This window comes from Pleurodeles waltl, chromosome 4_2, assembly GCF_031143425.1.
Source record: "Pleurodeles waltl isolate 20211129_DDA chromosome 4_2, aPleWal1.hap1.20221129, whole genome shotgun sequence".
NCBI lineage: Eukaryota > Metazoa > Chordata > Amphibia > Caudata > Salamandridae > Pleurodeles > Pleurodeles waltl.
The window spans coordinates 672,477,663-672,499,074 of record NC_090443.1 but is presented as its reverse complement, the minus strand read 5'-3'; the positions used below and the strand labels follow the sequence as shown (position 1 = coordinate 672,499,074).

Here is a 21,412-nt window from a genome sequence, read left to right as displayed (position 1 = left end):
TCGCGGAAGAGTTAAATATAGCATCTATTTGCTAAAATAGTGCAGCTGCCTACAATTCAATCCCCCTTAAAATGCAAAAATGTAATTAATTTACATTTTCTCAATGTATACCAAAATCCAATTCCTCTGCTTCTGGGCTTGAATAGTAGCTGATGAATATGTGCCATTGTATCTAGTTTGTCTAATACCACCATATCAAACACACTTTTCAACTTTGCTAATGCCCTCCAGTGCCAGCCTTTTTGTCTCACTTATTGCTCTAAAAAACATTCTACTAGTTTCCATTAGTTAATATAAAAAAAAAATCTGAAATCAGAACAAACCTTGTTTTCCCATCTTTTAACTTCATTTAAAGTGAAAAAAAATAAAATAATGAAGAGTTATATCTAATTCGCTTTGGACATTTGGAAGGTCTTAAGGGGCATGGTAAACCTAGGATTACTTCAGCTGACATTAAATTACATGGAGAATTGTCAAACTCCCAGGCTCATAGGACAAGGACCATCTACTGCAATAACTAACAAAAGCAGTCAAATAATACACCCTGATGTTTGGTAAAGCAACCTCATCCCTTTCCTTAGATGAGAAAATAATTTGTAAGACTACCCTTGGGTACTTTTTGTTCCAAGTGAACATGCTACTTACCCTTGGTAACACTTTTTCTAGCGGATACTAAAACCACAGATTCTGTATCTGTATGATGTCTTCAGCTGCCACGGCTGGATAATAAAGGTTTTTCAGTATAGCCCCTTTGTGCAAGTAGGTGGCATTATGTGGCTCTCCATTAACTCTGCTCCACCATGGAAGTAATGGCAGGAGTCACATGTAGGCAAACAAATAATTTGTGTCAGTGTCAGATTTCTGACCTTTTTGAATGGAAAAAAGTCCATTTCACAGAAAGTGGAAGGGTGGTGAGGAATCTGTTGCTAGATAGAGCATCCATGAGAAAGAGCTTGCTTTTCAGAACAAAATGTCTGCTGGTGAAAAGACCCAATAGCCATCCCCGCCAGACCTGGCTGCCAAAACAATAATGCTTCATGAATGTGTGCACTGATGACCATGTAGCAGACTGGCTTGTGAAGTACCTGTCCTGTATATTTGTCAATGCAGTCATAGCAAGCCTTGGCGGAGTGGGTTCTTAATCCTTCAGGAGGCTGCTTCTTGGCCAATATGTAGCATATCTTGATGCAGAGGACTATCCATCAGGATAGAGTTCACTTCTGCACTGCTTTGCCTTTCTTTGCCCCTACTAGAAAACCCCACAAAGAGTTTGTATTTTAACTAGTAGTCTTTGGTATGGTCAATGTAAAGTCAGAGTGCTCTTTTGGGGTCGAGGCGAAGGAGTCTCTCATTCTCTTTTGCGAATACAGCATGTGGTTAGGTACGGATTACTTGTTATGGGAAACTCAAAGCAGTGACGCCTTATTTTAAAAAATACTTTTTCTCTTTCTCAATAGGGATCTATTATACACCTTCACAGTGATCTGGCAGATTAATTCAGGTTAGGTCACACACAGTTTCTCTCCACTGCCACAAAGAGTAGACTTTCTCGACTAGGGGCAAAGAACGTCACAACAGTGATGAATTGTTGGACGTGAACTGAGTCACACCTTTCATTAGAAGGCTGCCCTAGTCCTCAGCACCATTTTGTGCATAAAGAAGGTGGTGTAGGGTGGCTCGACAGACAAAGCTTAAAAGCTCACTCATGCAACAAGCTGAGGTGGTCTTTAAGAGAAATGCGGTCGACAGGGTCAGGAGACACACGGAACACCTCCAAAGGGGTACACTTAAGGAAAATAAGGACCAAATTAAGATCCTACTGTGGCACCACAAAAGGTTTAGGAGGAAACATGTGGACCAAATATTTAAGAAAACACATCACAACAGATGATTTGAACAAAGACAGTTGGTCCGAGAAACATAAAAATGTTGATAGGGCCAACAGATAACATTTCATAATGCCCATTTCAAGCCCTTGCTGGGCCGAAGGCCAAAAAAACAAAACAAAAAAAAAAACACTAATCCATCCAAGCCTGCAATGAGTTCAGGTGATGGGTGCCACACCAAGCTACAAATCTATCCCAGTGTCCAGCATAAACCATTTTCGACAAGGATGTGTGGTCACCAAGATGGCATCCACTACTTCAGAAGGTATAGCAAATCCAGTCAACTATTGCTGCTCAAGCTCCACACATGGAGGTGTAGATTGTGAAGGCTGTGGTGTAGAACCCTGCCTTGCTGCTGTCACAGAAAATGCTCCCAAAGCCAAAACCTGATCAGAGGACAGATGAGCCCCCAATCAGAGGGCTCATGCCCAAATGTTCTGGGTACAACAATCTTCTGGCTCGGTCTAGAGCCACTGGGATGACTTGGTTGCTCCTGATCTTCTTCAGAACTTAGCGTAGGAGAGAAAGCGAAAGGAAGGCATTCAGTAGTCCTCTGCTCCTTTGTAGGTGAAATGCGTCTCAGAGAGAGAGAGCTTTCTAGGGAACTTCAATGCACATAAGTGTGGAGATTCTGCCTTCGACTGTGGTGTAGAGATTGAGCCAAGGCTGCACGAAGACACATGTGCCACCTCTAACCCTAGCTATCATTTGTGATATGCGAGGCATCACTGAATGAGTTCATCCACCCTGGTGTTTACAAATTTAACAGGTAGTGTACAATCAGTGAGCTGTCCAGACAATTCAGCCAGGTACAGAAGCACAGGGCCTTTTGGCTCAGTGCCCATGATGCCATCCCACCCTGCTTGTTGCAATACCACATGGTGGTGGTGTTGTCTGCAAGAACTTGAACCAGCCTACCTTCGATGGTACGAAACAAGACTTTCAACGACAAGCGAACGGCCTGCAACTCCTGCAGTCCTTTGAACTCCACCTCTCATTGATGGCCTCTCAATCTTAGCAGCGACGCGTCTGTCACCACTGTCTGCTCATTCGGGTGGAGAGAGGGGTCTGCTGCTGATCCAACTGTGTTCGACCAGCTACCACTGTAGATCTTTTGCAGTCTTCTATGAAACCTAAATGGAATTTGACAAGATCCCTTGGTTCTGGGTCCACTGAAACTTCAGGTCCAACGGCAGAGACTGAATGTGCCATCTGGCATGGCTGATGAGAAGGATGTAGGAGGTCAAGAATCTTCAGAGCCATCCTTTCTGAGACCGAGGACAGAGACTGAAATATTGGGATCATAGCCTGAACCTCCTAATCCAGAGGGAAGTCCTAAAAGTGAACTGCATCCAGGATTGTTCCTATGAAAGGGAACCTCTGCAAAGTAGTTAGGTGTGACTTTGGTACATTGATTGTGAACCCTAGAGATGTAATGAGTTTCAAAGTCATCTGGAGGTGGTCCACGTGTGACCGCAGTGAGACAATTTTCAGCAACAAATCATCGAGGGAAAGACTAATACCCTGAATCTCAAAAGGTACGCTACGACCACTGCCATCACCTTCCTGAGAACTCGAGGGGTGCTGGTAATGGCAAAAGGCAGTACAGCAAACAGAAAATACTAGTGGCCCACATTCAACTGCAGGTAGAACCTGTGGGCCTGCAAGACATTGATATAGAAATAGGAGTAGTGCAGGTCCAAAGTCTCCTGGATCTATGGCCACCATGAGGCAGGATTTGAGAGGACAAAGAACAAAAGTAGAACAAAGTCCTCCACTAATTCTTGGCACTAGGAAATAAGGACAGTAACACCCAGTTCTGATTTCTGAGACTGGGGTCCTCTCTATGGCTCCTTTCTACAAAAAGCCAGAATTACCTGCATCAAACAAGATAAATGGTCCCCTGATAGCTGCTCTGATGCAGGTGGAAGATGTGGCAGGCGGAAAGGAATGGAACAGCATAGTCCGTTGGATTATCTGCAGGACTCGCCTACTGGATGGCAACCCTGGAGAAAATTAATGATCCTGCTTACCATGGGGTGGTCATGTACTGCTAAGGGCTATCTAAAGCAGCTTTGAAACAGCTGCGGGGGCTATAGACTGGGAGGTTTTCTTTCCCTCTGATGCAGTATGTTGTCTGCTGGATCCCCTACCCTAACCATAAAAGGGTGTCTATTATTTGGGAGGTGGGCTGCCTGTAGTCGAAATCCCTAGCAGTGTCTTGAAAGGGGTGACATTTTTGTGGATACTGCCTTGCATGTGTGGAGAGAACAAGAGAGCATGCAGTGGTTCTACTCTCTTTGAAGCATTTTAGGGCAGGGACAAGCTTCTCGCCAAAAAGGTGAAAAACGTAAAAAGGCAAAAGGAAAATCATGTGCAAAGCTTGAATATTGGCTGAAAAGCCAGAGGAGCTCATCCGAGTTTGGCAGAGCACCAGACTAATGCTGACTACCCCGATTAAACAGTTGGTTGTGTCCATTCCAGACAGTATAACATACGTGGCTCCATCCTGGCTATCTTGAATAGTATGTGCCAAGTGTGTGTGAAATTCTTCTGGGACTGGCCACATCAAAACGCTTCTTCACCTGAGCTTGAGACTGATTTGCTGCAGAGTCGGACAGAACAATGCGATCGACATCCGTCACCAGCACTAGGGTAAAACTAGGTGCTGCAGGAACCAACATAGATCAATGTGCTGGGAAAGGAGTCAGCTCTGAATTAAGAGCTGAACCCAAATCAGGTTCACAAGGCACAGATGCAGTGGAGGGTAGGGAAGGGCATACCCACTGTTAGACCTGACAGCCTTAGAGTGGTCCTCCCCCAACTGTTTGCCTGCCTCCCTCTATTTCTCGGACACTGTTGTTGCTCGTTTTGTGACTCTGCGCACTTTACCACTGCTAAAGAGCATGTGCTCTCTCCCCTAAACATGGTAACATTGGTTTCTACCCAACTGGCATATTTAATTTACCTATAAGTCCCTAGTAAAGTGCACTACATGTACCCAGAGCCTGCAGATTAAATGCTACAAGTAGGCCTGCAGCACTGGTTGTGCCACCCACACAGGTAGCCCCTTAGCCATGTCTCAGGCCTGCCATTGCAAGGCCTGTGTGTGCAGTTTCACTGCCACTTCGACTTGGCATTTAAAAGTACTTGCCAAGCCTTAAACTCCCCTTTTTCTTCATAGAAGTCACCCCTAAGGTAGGCCCTAGATAACCCAGAGGGCACAGTGCTATGTAAGTAAAAGGCAGGACATGTGCTTATGTGTTTTACATGTCCTGGCAGTGAAAAACTTACAAATTCGTTTTCCACTACTGTGAGGCCTGCTCCTCCCATAGACTAGCATTAGAACTGCACTCAAACTTTTAAGTGGTAGATTCTAATCTTGAAGGAACAGCCCTGTCATGTTTAGTATGGCCAGAATGGTAATAGAAAATCCTGCTTACTGGTGAAGTTGGATTTACTATTATTATACTATTTTACTATTTTAGAATGCCACTTTTTGAAAATGAGCATTTCTCTGCACTTACTGCCATCTGTGCCTTACAGCCAGTCTCCAATCCACATCTGGTCTGTGCCGGTTGACAGTTCCCCTTGTGCATTCCACCCAGACAGCTATAAACACAGGACTCAGTCACATCTCCATTCCCTTCGTCTTGAACCTACTTCACGATAATAAACAGATATTTCACTTGATATTTGGATGGACTTTTGATGCCATCGGACACTGTTCCAATACATGTACTTTTAACTCATAGTCTGCTTTCTTCCTAAGTCCAGTTACCACATGATTTTTTATCTCTTCCACATATTTCAATACCAAGCTTTTGTTTAGTCCAGTGTGATTGTAGTTCCTCGGCTTGCATTGTCCCAAGGGGCCCGTTCCTTAATATAGGAGGGTAAGACATTGAGCTCACTTATATTCACACCTACATGTTTTTATCTCTCAGGATTGTCACTTGCACACTGAGGTTGCAGGACTGTGAATGGTCATAATAGTGCAGTGGCTCACAGTGTGTGTGCGCATGCTACCACTGAGTGTCATGGCACCACTTGGATGTCGAAGTTTTTGATATATGTAATTATGTTTTTTTTTTTATTTCCTTCTCTTTTCCTTCCCCAGCTCAAACCTTATTTAGGCTTTTTTCTTATCTTCTTAAGTAAGTTCTACATTTATTATAATTTTTTCATGCACGTTACACTCACCCTAGTTCCCTAAGTGAAGCCAAGGAGTTTTCCCCTTTTGGATAAGTTTATGGTCCTGAAGAAACGCCGACTGATCTGTAGTGACAATATAGGCGTGAAACATTTCGACAACTAATTAGGGCTAAAGATGAATTCTCCGTTCTCTACTTCCTCTTCTTCTTCTTCTTCTTCTTGGTAGAGTGGAGGAACATTATTCCCTTCATCAGCCCCTCGGTTTTTAACTTTGACCTAGACCCCTTATTGATAATGAATTTATTGACGGTAGGGCCTAGAGCCAATTTTAATACACCTTCTCCAGTTCTTCACTTCTCCTCGGAGGTCTGAGTCTACTCCTACATCTGATCACGGCACTTACCAAAAAGATTTCTAGCAAAGAGCCCCCTAGAGGGGCTTGTCAGACATTGCAGTGCCAGCCCAACAAGGAGCAGGCCCTATGATGAAGCATGACACCCATTGGGTGTGTGAAGGCCTTAGCTTCTACTTTAAGTAGTGCCTATCTGACCTGTGGTTATCCCTTTGGAACAGTGTACCTTATTACTTTACATCCTGGCTGCCCAAAGGACTCATCTGGACTACTTTGCTGAGAAAGACTGCTGCCCCTCTTGTTGCCCTGCTGCCTGCTGGCCTCTAACACTGCAGGAAAGACTCTGCTTTCCCCACAAGTGCTCTCCAAGGGCTTGGGTTGAGCTTGCCTCCTGTCCTGAAGTCTCAGGGCCACAAAGACTTCACACCAAAGAAGAAGATCCCAGTGAGTCAGAAAATCACTGCAATGCCTGCAGAAATCAACGTAGCACCTCCCTCGCGGCTGAAATTATGCCACATCGCCTACCAGATCGACGCATCACCTGCTCCTTCTACCAGAGTGTCAAGGATTTTCAATGCATCATACCTGGGCATCAAAATATCCCCGCATTGCAGCAAGGAACCAAGGCTGCGGTCCTGAAAATCAACGCATCACCTTGCAGCGTGGAAAGAAACAACACATAGGGGCTCATTACGAATTTGGCAGTCTTTTTTGTAAGACTGCTGAAGCCGCTGCAGGCAACACGTTGCCCATCATATTAGGAATCTTCCAAGAGGCGGTTGCATCGCCAGCACTGCCACGCCAGCAAGACTCCGCCTGCCATATTACAAGCCATAATACGGCTTTCGGGAGTCCTGCTGGCGTGGTGGTGCAAGACCGCCAGAATCCATCCCCTCTCAGATGACCTCCGACAGAAAAGGCAATTGGTTGTCCAAAAGGAAGGGGGGAGGGTGTCTGTGTGTGTGCATGCGGAGTGGGGTGTAGTGCGAGTGCATGTATGCGGAGGGGGGTGGTGAATGCATGCTTGTATGCGATTGAATGTGAATGTTTGTGTTCGTGTATGGGGGTGTCAGTGCATATGTGCGAGCGAGTGGGAGTGCATGTCTGCATGTTTGCAGAGTGAGTGGGGGTGTCTGTGTGGATGTATGTGTATGCCAAGGGGTGTGTATGTAAAAGCATGCGTGCGTGCATGAAGGGTTGGGGGGGTGTTTGTATGTGTATGGACATGTGGGGGTGCGTGTGCCAGCGACAGGAATGGGGATTCCTGTCACCAGGTGCGTTTCCGCCAGGGTTTTCATGGCGGGGTGACCGCCACGGAAAGCCTGGCGGTCTGCAGACTCGTAATCCGCCCAGCAGGCGGAGGCCTGCCACCGGGTTGGAGGTGCTCACCGCCAGCCACGATGGTGGTGCGACTGCACCGGCGGGCCAGGCAGCGTTGTGGAGGTTTGGCATCTGCCAAGCCCCCACAACTCGTGATGTGGTGGTCTTTACTGCCGGGTTCCCAGCAGTAAGATTGCCATGGCGAGGCCAGCGGTTTGATGACCGCCAGCCTCGTAATGAGGCCCATAGTCTGTGCCATGCAGAAAAATCCAAGGGAGCGCCTTATTTTTCAACGCATCTCCTTCTCTGCAGCCCCTGTGCATCGTTATTTTTTACGCATCCCAGGTGCTGTGTGTTACAAGGATACAACCACTGAATCTGAAGGATTGAGACTCATTTAAACCTTTAAAAGTGATATCTCAACTTGTGCCTATTGGATTTTTTGTCATTTTTATCTTATTTTTTTCTTCAGATAAACATCTACTTTTCTAAACCTGTGTGGTGTATTTTTGTGGTGTTTTCAATGTGTTACTGTATGAGTTATTGCACAAATACTTTACAGATTGCTTTCTAAGTTAAGCCTGGCTGCTCTGTGCCAAGCTACCAGAGGGCGAGCACAGGATCATTTGGATTGTGTTGTGACTTACCCTGACTAAGATTGTCGTCCCGACTTGGACAAGGATGTATACCTTTGCCACCTAGAGACCCAATTTCCAACTCCCACCATAGGTGACCCAACTGGAGGCACCCGCAGATCCATGGAGCCTGAAGGCACTCCAGAAGTAGACAGGAAGGTGCCAATGAAGCAGGCCATGATCTCTTTAAATGCCTCAAATCTGTTTTGGCATCGCTAACGGACCCGAGAACTTGGGGTGGGTCTGGATCAGTAGCGGAAAAGACTTTTCAGTAGTGGAACGGAAGTGAGATGAAGTGGCACATTGACATCCTTGCAACTTCTCAGGCAGAGGGGCGAGGCTGTGAGGAGGAGTTCTTGTGATTCTTTTTTAAATTTGGACTTACCCAAAGACTTAGACACAATGATGACCTGTTGCAGGAACAGTGCAGCGAGAGGAACAGGTCTGTGTTCTCTATTTCAAGCATGTGCAGGCCTTAAGTGACTTCCTGCCGTGCATGTACAGCTTGGCTTTGCAATCCCAAATTGCCTTTGGCGGCATCAGGGCACACACCTCTAACAACTAGGAGTCTTAATCTGAACCCAAACACCAAATTTTCACAGAAGTCATCCGAATAGCTGAGGGCAGTGAAGGATATGTATTGTTTGCTCTTGAGAAGCCAGGCTATGAAGGAGTTTGTGTTTTTACCTCCTTCAAAAGCTTAATTTGGAGATAATGACTTAAATAAGTTCAATGATAAAAACATTGACATCCGTGCAGATCTTTTATGGAGATTGCTCCTCTGGAATTTTCTGCGGACATCGTATCAGATATAAAGTCCAAGTTGTTGCTACATTTGACAGCTTTCTTCCTTAACATAGATATATCAAGGTTATGTGGTGACTACTGAAAAAAGAAAAAGAAAAAAAAAAACATAAGCTTACAGTAACAGGCTCTAGAAATTTGACAATGGTGTGAAAGAAGTTTGATCAAGGAATTCATGGAGCAAAGTTGGCAGAAACTTTAAGAAGGTGAGCGTGAAGTCACTGGATGATCCACACAGGTTGCACAATCTCCAGTTGCAGCTGTTTTTGACCTTGTCTGATTAACAGGTAAATGGAGATGTTACCTTACGTGTATAAAGTGTTCCCTTTGCTCAAGACGACAAGACTTATTAGCATCTTGCACCAGTTCCTCTTCTGAAGTCAGAGGCAATGCAGACACTTTTTTTTATTAAATGATTATGGGTTTGGATACAGTGGAGAAGGCATTGCTTTTTCTTCTGACTGCTGCAAGGAGGGAGCGTTTGAGGCTCTTCTGCGCACATTGCTGAATGGGGAAATTCAGGTGAGTGACTGAGAGCCATTAAAATAGGGATAGTCTACATGTATACTGCTTGGAACAGGAACTCTTAGATTAAGGACCAAAAGACAAAATAGTATAGCTTTTCAAAAAAGAAAGACACCCATATTCCATTTACTAATGTTCTGCTGCAGACATCAAATCCACAAGCCTCCATAGAAAACATCACATGGTGATAATGTCATAGCAAAGATTAAAACTAAACAGTATGAGCTTTAAAAATGTATGCCAGCTTGCAACTAAGAAAGCAACTAAGGGGTGCGGTTTAACAGTAACAAAGAGTGGGGAAATTCTTAACTCTGAATATCTTTAGTCTGTACATCTATACATTATTACTGAAAATTACTTTTCTAGATCAATATTCTGACTGCTCATGGCTATTGATAAAAATCACAGACCTGGCTTCAGTTCCTGGATGCTAAGGCCTTCATTCAGTGTCCTGAAGTACATCACATCTTGTGTACAAACTGAAGTTTGCATACATAAAGATTTCAAGGTGGGAAGTAACTAATGCAAATTGTAAATGCATGCAATAACTTGATATTAACTTGCAAAAGTGATAATCCCATACTGTTAGACCTGGCATCCTTCGTATGATTGTCCCCCAACTTTTTGCCCTGTGACCGGTTTTGCTGACCTAGTTTTGCTGACTTTGCGACTCTGGGCACTTTATCACTGCTAACCAGTGCTAAGGTACACGTGTTCTTTCCCTAAAAACATGATAACACTGGCTTATCCACAACCTGCATATTTAATTTACTTATAAGTCCCTAATAAAAGTGTACTACATGTGCCCAGGGCCTGTAAATTAAATGCTACTGGTGGGCTTGCAACCTGATTGTGCCACCCCTTCAAACATGACTCAGGCCTGCCATTGCAGATCCTGTGTGTGAAATGTTAAACTGCCATGTCGATCCTGGCAAGTTAACCTTCTTGCCAGGCCCAAACCTTCCTTTTTTATACATATAAGTCACCCTTAAGGTAGGCCGGGTACAGCCCCAAACATAGGGTGCAGTTTATTTAAAATGTTGGGCATGTACTTAGGTTTTATATGTCTTAGGTAGTGAAAACTTAGAAATGTGTTTTTCACTACTGCAAAGCCTATCTCTCCCATAGGATAACATTAGGATTGCCTTATTACATTTTATATGTGTAATTTCTAATTGAAAAGAGATGGGTCCCCCAAATTTGATGAGCCTGGAATCACAATTCAAAATCATAACTTATGGTAAAAGTCGGATTTTGAATTCGAATTCTGAAAATGCCACTTTTTGAAAGTTGGCATTTTCTTACATTAAATCACCTAGTGCCTCCTGACTGCCTCTGAATATACAGCTAGGGTGGGTGATAACTCGGCCGTGTGCATTCCATTTAGACAGCCACAAAGTGGGAGCTTAGGTGTGCCTGATGGGCCATCCACATCCTGATAGGCAATTAACATCTTCATGGGTCATCCTGAGCAGGTTGAGAGGGAGGAGCTTTAAAAGGCCTCTCTCTGATGCCTCTACTGATTCAATGGCACAGCTGGACATAAGTACTTGACCTCATACATCACCAAATCAGTACACTTCTGGACCTGAGGACATTCTGCCGGGAAGATGGACTGCTGTGCTCCTGAAAGGGCTCACTCTGCTGAACTTTGCTGGACTCCTGCTTTGCTGTGCATGCTCTGCTGCCCTCCTTGTCTGGAAGTAAGAAGTACTGGACCTGCAACTCTACATCCCCAAAACCAGATTGATTCCAATCAATCAATCATGGTTTTATAGAGCGCACTAATCACCCGTTAGGGTCTCAAGGCGCTGGGGGAGGAGGGGGAAGCTACTGGTTGTAGAGCCATATCTTGAGGCGTTTCCTGAATGTCAAGAGGTCTTGGGTCTGGCGAAGGTGGAGCGGTAGGGAGTTCCAGGTCTTGGCGGCTAGGTGAGAGAAGGATCTTCCTCCAGCGGTGGTGCGGCGGATGCTCGGGATGGAGGCGAGGGTGAGGGTGGCGGAGTGAAGGTTGCGGGTGGGGGTGTGGAAGGTGAGTCTGTCGTTGAGGTAGGCTGGGCCTGTGTCGTGGAGGGCCTTGTGTGCGTGGGTGAGGAGTTTGAAGGTGATCCTCTTTGATACTGGTAGCCAGTGAAGGTCTGAGGTGGGGGGAAATGTGATCGTGGCGTGGGATGTCCAGAATGAGGTGGGCGGATGCGTTCTGGATTCTTTGCAGCTTTGTTAGGAGCTTGGTTGTTATTCCTGCATATAGGGCGTTTCTGTAGTCCAATCGGCTGCTGACCAGGGCGTGGGTGACAGTTTTCCTGGTTTCGACGGGAATCCACTTGAAGATTTAGTGGAATATCCGGAGAGTGTTGTAGCAGGAAGAGGAGATGGCATTGACCTGCTGAGTCCAAGATGAAGCCTAGGTGGTTGCGTGCGTGGGTGGTGGGTGAGGGTGCCGTTCCTAGGGAGGTGGGCCACCAGGAGTCATTCCAAGTTTGGGTGTTGGTTCCAAAGATGAGGATTTCTGTCTTGTCTGTGTTTAACTTGAGGTGGCTTGATTCCATCCAGCTGGCGATGGCGTGAAGTCCGTTGTGGAGGTTGTTCTTTGCAGTTGTAGGGTCTTTCGTGAGGGAGAGGATGAGCTGAGTGTCGTCTGCGTAGGAAACTATGCTGATGTGGTGGGTTCGTGCGATGTTGGTGAGGGGGGCTATGTAAACGTTGAAGAGCGTGGGGCTGAGCGAAGATCCTTGGGGAATGCCACAGATCATTCTGGAGGCTTCTGACAGGAACGGTGGGAGGCGGACTCTCTGGGTTCTGCCTGAGAGAAATGACGAGATCCAGTTGAGTGCCTTGTCGCGGATTCCAGCGTTGTGGAGGCGTGTGCGGAGAGTGTGATGACATACCGTGTCGAAAGCTAAGGAGAGGTCCAGGAGGATGAGTGCTGCTGTTTCTCCTTCATTGAGCATGGTCCTAATGTCGTCTGTGGCAGCAATGAGTGCAGTCTCGGTGCTGTGGTTTCTGCGGAATCCGGATTGGGAGGTGTTGAGTACCTTGCTGTCTTCCAGGAACCGAGATAGTTGGCTGTTTACGATTTTTTTGAGGACCTTGGCTGGGAAGGGGAGGAGGGAGATCGGCCGGTAGTTCTTGGGGTCATCTGGGTCTGCCTTTGGTTTCTTCAGCAGGGTGTTGATTTCTGCGTGCTTTCATCTTTCTGGGAAGGTGGCTGACTCGAAGGAGAGGTTGATGGTTTTGCAGAGGTGGGGGGCGATGATGATGATGTTTGCCTTATTGAAGATATGGTGTGGGCAGGGGTCCGATGGTGATCCGGAGTGGATGGAGGCCATGGTGGTGGCGGTGTCCTCTATGTTGACAGGGGTCCAGGTGTGGAGGAGGTGGGAGTTGCTTGGAGCGTTGGGTTCTTGGGTGTTTGTAGTCTGCTGGTGGGTCTGGGGTTTGAAGCTATTGTGGATTTCTTCTATCTTTCTATGGAAGTGGGTTGCCAGTGAGTTGCAGAACTCCTGTGATGGCGGGGGTTCATTGGAGCAGGTCCTGGGGGTGGAGAGCTCATTGACGATACCGAAGAGCTCTTTACTGTTGTGAGCGTTGGCGTTGATGCGGTTTTGAAGTGGGTCCTTTTGGTGGTGCGGATCAGTTGGTGATGTTTCCGTAGGGCATCCTTGAAAGCGATGTGGTTGGAGTTGGTAGGGTCAAGGTGCCAGGTTTTTTCCATTCTGCGACATAGCCATTTGGATTCCTGTAGTTCTGGGGTGAACCAGCTGGCCTGGATTCTGTGGGAGGTCTTTGGGGGTTTTCTGAGCGGTACAAGGGTGTTGGCGCAATCTTCTATCCAGCGATGCAGGTTGGTGGTGGCTGTGTTGGGGTCTGAGGTCCCAGGGGGTGGGGCCTGGGCCAGAGTGGAGATCAGTTGATCCGTTGATATTTTGCTCCAGTTGCGTCAGGGGGGGGGTTGTGTGCGGTGGTGGTGAGTGACTGGTTTCTGGTAGGAGAAGTGGATGCAGCGGTGGTCTGTCCAGCTGAGTTTGGTGGTGTGGCTGAAAGAGACGTGGTTGCTGGCTGAGAAGATGGGGTCGAGTGGGTGGCCTGCGGAGTGGGTGGGTGTACTGACGAGTTGCTTGAGGCCGAAGTTGGCAAGGTTGTCGATTAGGTTGGTGATGTTGATATCGTTGTTATTTTCTAGGTGGAAGTTTAGGTCACCGATGGGGATGTAGTCTGTTGAGGCGAGGGCTTGGCAGCTGATGGCGTCGGCGAGGTTGTCGCAGAACTGCGGTCTGGGTCCAGGGGGGGGGTCTGTAGACCAGTGTTCCTCTGAGTGTGTTGTTGGCATTGATGTGGATTTTTAAGTGGAGGTGCTCGGCGCAGTTGATGGTGTCGTGGGAGTTGGTGGAGACTCTTATGGTGTTTTTGTGGACTATGGCGATTCCTCCTCCTGGTCTGTTGATTCGCTCTCTTCTGGTGATCTTGCAGTTTTCTGGTATGGCTATGGCTACATCTGGTTCAGAGGCCGAATTCATCCAGGTTTCGGTGAGGAATGCGACATCGGGCGAGTATGTGGTCAGGAGGTCCCAGAGTTCAATTGCATGTTTGTGGACGGAGCGGGTGTTATGTAGGATGCATCTTAGGCGGTTGTCTGTTTTGATTTGGAGGTTAGGTTGCAGGTGAAATTGCAGGCTTTGCAGGAGAAGGGTCCTTTGGTGCGTGTCGGTGTGGACTGGAAGCAGATGGAGGAGCGTCCTGGATTAAGGGCGTGGAGTTCGTTGGCAGTGTAAAGGTGTTCGGTGGCGCAGGAGGCGTGTTGGCCAAGGGGTCTGGCGCTGGGCGCGGTCTTCGCATGGACGGGCGCGGACAGGCGAAGGTGCGCCAGCGGCGCTTCCGTGCTGCGGCCGGCATATGAGGGGAGGTGGGAGGGAGTGGCAGCTGGGAAGAGGGAGGGAAACCTCCAATGGGAGTGCGGGGGGCCGGGGGCAGCAGGAGTCAGGAACGGTAAGAGCTCCAAGGAGGAGGGAGGGGAGCAGGGCCTTCCAGGAGAGGAGAAGCCAAGAAGCCCAAACAAGCCCAAAACAATGGCAGCACTTACCGGAGCAGTGGTTAGGAGGAAGCGACCTGCCTGCAAGGATGCAGGGTCAGAGGTCGCAAGGGCTTGCTTCCTGTTCCGAAGTCTCAGGGACATCAAAGTCTTCCAACAACTCTTCTGCAGCTTCTGGACTTTGTCATCTGTGAGTCCTGCCCTGCAAAGTTGTGCCAATTCTGTCCTGGGACTTTGCAGGTGGGCTTGCTAGCCGTTTCCTGCCACAATCCATGCATTGCCATTGTTGCGCCGGTTGGAACGGGCACATCCCCGCCACAGGAGACAACACATCACAGGCTGTGCAGCTCAATGACAATGCATCACATGCATCTAAGGGGTTCAACATCGACGCATCTCCAAGTGCGCTACTTGGAACCAATGCATCGCCTACACTGCCAGGATCAAAGATGTTGCATCAACACTGCTGCACCTCGCAATGCTCCTCAACGAAACCCCGAACCAAGGTGCTGATTTCAGCTGGACAAGGTTAGTCCCTGTATCAGACCCGTGCTCAATCGCGGTCAGCCCAACTTTTCAGATTTCACCTGGTTTTGCACGACCAGGTAACCCCAGTTGGCGCTTTATGCTTTTGAGCACTATATTGGCAAGTACTGTTTACAAATTCATAGCTCAACTTCTACTTATTAAATTTTTGTTGTTAGTTCTTCTTTTGTTCATTAGATTAAGCGCTCAGTTTCTAACCTAATGTGAATTATTTTTGTGTGGTGTTTTAAGTGTTGCGCAAATACTTTACACATTGCCTCCTAAATTAAGTCTGCCTGCTCTGTGCTAGGCTACCAGAGGGTGGGCACAGGTTAATTTATGGTGTGTATCGTACTTACCCTGACTGGGATTGTGGTTCCTGCTTAGACAGGGTGCATACATCTGCCAACAAGAAACCCCAATTGCTAACATTTATTTACTGAGACACGGCGTAACTGTGCACCTGTCCCACCAAGTTCTCCAACCGCTCTTTAAATCCATCTACATTATATTAAGGCCTTGCTATGTTCTAGTCCGATCACCACAATACTACACTGGATTATTACTGCATGCGGCAAAACTCCCCCTAGTAATTATCCCCCCCCCCCCACACACACACACACACACGTTTTGCCTTCTACATTTCACCAGGTTGTGAAGAAACTGTCTGAGTGAAAACACCTGGGAAATACGCTGCACCTGAGTAATCGGTGCACAAATCATCAACATTCACGGTCATGCCCTTGCACCAGGTTAACGGTACTTAACTCATTACTCGAAAAAAAACACTCGTTAAAAAAGGGTCTCAATGGAGCAGTTTTAAGTGATTTATATTACAAAACAATAGCAACTGTTGTTTCATTTGAGGGAAAAAATGAAAAGATAATTTGTAGTCATGTTAAAAAATGCTCAGTATGCAACGAAACCTACATATTAGTACTGCAGTAGATATGTACAAGTTCGACGTTCTATTATCTCTAAAAACATGACTGAGTGTGAACGAACGCCTGGAATAGTTGAAGTGACTGAAAAGAAACGTGAAAGCACTGATAATTACTGTTGCGGAATCCTACAATGATATTTTTTAACGTTGCCAAAATGCTCATTCATGGATCCACAATATTACCTCATAGCCTCTGTAATCGACTTCAACGTCATCCCCGTAGACGTTGAGCTCCATGTTCTTGTGGCTGAAGACTGTTGCCGGTTTGGGGTTGCGAGGGTTACACGCCATGTCATCAGCTAGCATGAGCACGATGTGACTACAAGAGAACGAGCACACAGCCGACGCTTGTTAAACATTTCCAAAGCATGGCACTGATGTCATTTTAATGCATACTGGGATCCGTTAACCTGTAAACCCACCATTACTGGCAAAGCAGCAGCAGGCCGGGCTGTACAAAAAGCCACTCACTCAATGCGAGCAGAACAGGACTGTGATACAACACTTAATTAAAAACGACTAAACATCATGCATCGATGGGCAACTGTTACGAGTCTCAAACAATAGATTTACGAGAACAGTAATTTAAAAACATAAATGGAAATATTTAAATACAATGAAGCTATTTTGTTACGCGTGCTAGAAATGTAACCCAATTAGTAATATTTAATTCACAAACTATCACTGTATGCTAAACACCTTTTATGCGCGTACATCTGAGATACACAAGCCTACGCAATTTGCTTTCACTCTCAAATTGCCCACATCTCTCTTTAATCTGACGTTACATAAAGGAATGTTCTTACTTTTAAATATGCATTTTCAACAGAGCAGCACGACTCTACTGTTCACCTGAGCAGAAGCATACGTGTCCGTAAGAGGTTAAAGGTGACTGCACAACTGTCGCACACACATGGGTGTCCTTGATCATACAGCAGTTCTTGCACGGATCCGGGGGGGGGGGGGGGGTGTGCTGGGGGTCATGCAAGGAAAACTGGCACAGATCTGTGTTATAGCATCAAGTCTTTCCGCTCATCTGTACAAGTGGATCGGGAACCTCGAGAGAACACAAGCTTCCAGAAGAACTGAACTGAGTGAAGCACACAACATCTGTTTGGGGTGTTAAGACACTTCGATGTATTCTCTAGACCACATCAACTCACACGTAATTCATCACATATCCCCCACACAACTACAAACAGAACACACCCTTCACCACACAACTGTGTGTCTGAAGCTAGACAATGGTATTAAGACACCCAGGCAACAACAGGTGTGGACAACCAGGGTGGAAATGAAATCAGTCAACTGGCCCTGTAGGTGGGTAGTGTAGAGAACCTGGGAGCCCCAATCCAACTCTCTGGCACAGCAGCAATCCCACTGTCTTCTTTTAGTGACTTACCAGCGCCTGATGCAGTCATCCTCAAGATGGCACTGGTGGATGTGAGGGTTCCACAAGTATTTCAGAGCAACCAGAGAGTGAGAAAATACCATTATACTAACATACTTCTACAATCTGCAGGTGAAAATGTCTTAAAATGGTTCCAAAATCTCCCCATGGAATTGACCATTCAATTCAATTCTGCTGGGCACCAGAGCTGTATTGGAAGCTTATTTTAAACCCCAGGGTCAACCCAGATTACGAACATTTCCAACTGAGACACACCGAACAAAGAGAGTGAGGGTCCATTAACAATTTTTATGCTTCATTGTGAAAGTCCACAAGCACCTGCATTGACGATTATTCAGCTAAAGAGACATGAGCCAAACTATACATCCAACAAAGAGAGTGACAGAACATTAACTATTTGTATGCTTCACAGTGAAAGTTCACAAGCACCTGCATGGACGATAATTCAGTTAAAGAGGTACAAGCCTAGAATATGCAGGGTCTTCTGTTTTTTGTCATCTGATCCTGGTGCAACCCAAGATGGCCCTTAATTTGATATGAATACCGCAAAGATCACACAATCTAATGTTCAAGCACAACAAATGGAGTCTGCCTTACCCAAGATGATAGTTAAGACGCAGCCAAACAAGCCGTATTAAATCTGAACCCTTCAACTCCATCAGATGCCAACAACCATTTTTTTATTTGGGGCCCGACCCAAGAGTGGAAGCACTCAAAACAGAATGAACTGTGAACACTGTGGTGCTAGAATTCAACCTTGCTACCACAAATCCTGTTCAGGGTAAAACAAAGCAAACTGCAACAACCCGAATCTCTTCACATGCTTATGCTGAGGTGGATGATGAAGACCCCTGCAGAGAAAGGTGGCTCCAAGCAGTAACACACACAATTGAAAAAAGGCACAAAACATGCTCCGAGTCTACCTTCATCTTCTATGCCACGCAACATTTTCACTTATCAGGCCTCGTAATCTTCTGTTTCAACATCTTTTGTATGCCTTGGCTGTTGGCATGTCTTCTGGTCAACGTTTTGATTCTAACTGTCTGTTAAGTTCGATTCCTTTAAGGTAACCAACCGTTCCCTTAAAAAAGATGTTCCTACAACAAATACTTCTCAGCTGTCCTTTGTTTTGTTAACTTCTTTATTGAATTATGTTTTACACAGCTTCTGAGGAAACTAACTGTTCTACAAATCCTCTCATAAGTGCAGGCTAAGTGTGTTTATTCATGCTATTGGACTTGTTTGCTGCATTAAGTCCCTAAAATTTAACACTTATCATTTGAAAGTAAGCGTGCATTAATACAACATTGCAGTGAGCAGATAAGGGCTGATGGTTGTTAAACTCCCTCATGCCAAGTTACAGGACTGAGACGCAGTCAAGGGCCTCTAAAAAGGGAGTAAGGGCCATATGTACAAACACTTTTTCCCCATAGACACAGAATGGGGAAAAACCTTTGCTACATCTGGCCCTAGGTATTTTACAACCTTTATAGTCAGCCAGAAGGACTATAACAGAACTATCAGAACATGGAAACCACTGAGGATACAATGTTTTAAAATAAACAGGGAACAACAGAAAGCCAAGCACTGGAATACTGGAGCGTAACATGTACACAAGCCAATAATTAAGCAACATTAGCCAACTGGGAGCGCATTCCAAGGTAGTCATTGACCAGGGTGGAGTCAGTGTCTGAACCAAAAGAATAAGTAAAATTTGGAGGAAAATTCACAAAACTGTCAGATGGTGGATTTCTCATTGGGCTAATTCGATGAAAAGTTACAAGAAGCATAATCAGTGATTTATTTGTATAAGAATGAGCGCTGGTATCTAAAGCTCTGCTCAGAAGCTCACGGTTGGTGTTATTAAATGTCAGTGCACCGAATGTCACTGCACCGAATATCAAGGCTGTCTAGCCTTGAATCCACCTCATGCTTATTTAATCCACTATCGGACACTCATTACATCTTTATCTCACTCTTGAATGTTCCTTCTTTCTCTGTGACAAGCTGTCGCTTCCTCCTTTCCCCTTTGTGTATTTTCCCTCCCTTGCTCTCGCTAAATGACTGATGAGGAAAATTAAGTGCCAATCCCGAGAAATGAGTGGTGGTGAGGCTGCGCAATATTACCCCATAAACAAGTACTGTACTGAATGCCTAGCTTTAAAATCACAAGAGGTAACATAGAAATTAATTTTAGTAGCAATATAAATAATGCGTTGGTGGTATTATTCTCATATTAGAAATCGTGGTGAAATCAATTGTGAATTTATTTACCTGTGAAAAATACTGATCTGCTGCTGAAACCCTATATCCCATGTTTGAGAGCAAATCGTATTCTCTCATGAATTTCTCATGTAAATTATGGAAGGTGCTTCAGAAGCTAACATGAGAGCACAATCTCACAAATATCTTCTTTATCCATGTAAGATAAATGTCCTACATTTTGAGGTGCTTCACTAAAGAGTTCTAACAAACAGCTGAAAATCTAACATTCTATGTTCATGACTACCTGAGACCCTTCTGAACACCATGTTGTTGAAGAAAAAAAAAAAACTCTACAAGTGAAATCATTTCCTTGGCGGACACTGCTTTAAATGAATAAAATGAGGGAGTTAGTTTTGTTCTAGAGTTATGGTTAATGGTCCAGAAAGCTAAATAAGCAACATTTTTTTAAATAAATTCTTGTTGGGATGGAAAGTCTGTCCTTGATGGCAGACATGCGCCCCTGTTCTGAGTGTCCAGCTCCATGAATATCTGGTTCCCTGGTGCAGAGTTTTGGTCATGGGCTAACACGGATCATGTGTGTATGCCATGACCTAGTCCTGTCCGACATTTATGCAGTCTCGTTAGATCAGGAGGGGCGCACAAAGCGCAACCCTCATAGTGGTAGAAGGCTACTGCTCCTATAAGGAGTTTACTGACACAAGGGGCAGCATATGCATTTTGTGTTTAGTAGTGCTGTTACGTAAACTGGCCTTTTTACTTGCGTCACTGGAGTGGTGCCTAATGGCCCACTCATGTAAAGTTCAGCTGCTGCGTCCCTAACTCGCCATTGGCCTACATGGTGAAGGCCTGTGCTTGGTCTGTAGCATGGAGGCCTGAGGGCCCCACTTTGGAAGCTCATGGAATTAAAAAGCTAATGTAAGGGAGGTCTGAAATCCCCAAAAAGGAGAAGAGCATCTGATGTGCACATCAAAAGGCTCTTTAATTCTAGGAAGGTTTACTGGTCAGTGGGACCGGCACTCATTGTCAGTGAGATGGTTAGTCTCATAAGGTTGAAAATGTAGGACCATGGAATCATGAAAGAGGGGAAGGTATAGGCCTTTGAAGCTTAATGAGGCCAATTTCAGTGGAGAGTGACAGGTGTGAACCCCAATTACTTCCTTGTCCTGTGTTGTGGGTCTACTATAGCAGAAAGTCCCTTGACAAAGGACAGGGTAGATGAGAGGGTACTTCAAGGGACTCAACACCCACAACCCAAATTTCCAAGGGATCAGAAACTAAATTACATTTGTGGCTGGATTTGGAGTATAAAGGTGGGAGCAGTCCTTTGCTTTGCTCAACAACATGACTGAGGAGAGGATAAGATCACTAAGACCTCTAGTTGCTGGAACCAGGACTAGGGACCAAGGTATGCTAGTATTCCTGCTGGATGTGGGGCTATCACCCAGACCACTTGCCCTGAGCCTGGGGCACCAGCTGCCTGCTTGCCAGCCAAGACCTGCAGACTCGGAGGAGGAAGAAAGCGCCTGGAGGGAGCAAGACTTAGCAGGGATCCTGCTGAGTGGATGCCAGAAATCGAACTGTGGGATGTCCGGTAGGGACCT

General features: G+C 45.9%; 1 protein-coding gene across 1 annotated transcript in view; it reads right to left on the bottom strand.

Moving 5' to 3' along the window:
• The window catches only part of PIGK (phosphatidylinositol glycan anchor biosynthesis class K), a 452,024-nt gene that overhangs the window by 379,334 nt on the left and 51,278 nt on the right, over positions 1-21,412 (bottom strand). Inside the window, exon 4 of the mRNA XM_069232253.1 lies at positions 16,358-16,493. Coding sequence (XP_069088354.1) covers positions 16,358-16,493 — 136 coding nt within the window. The remainder of the gene's footprint in view (positions 1-16,357; positions 16,494-21,412) is intronic.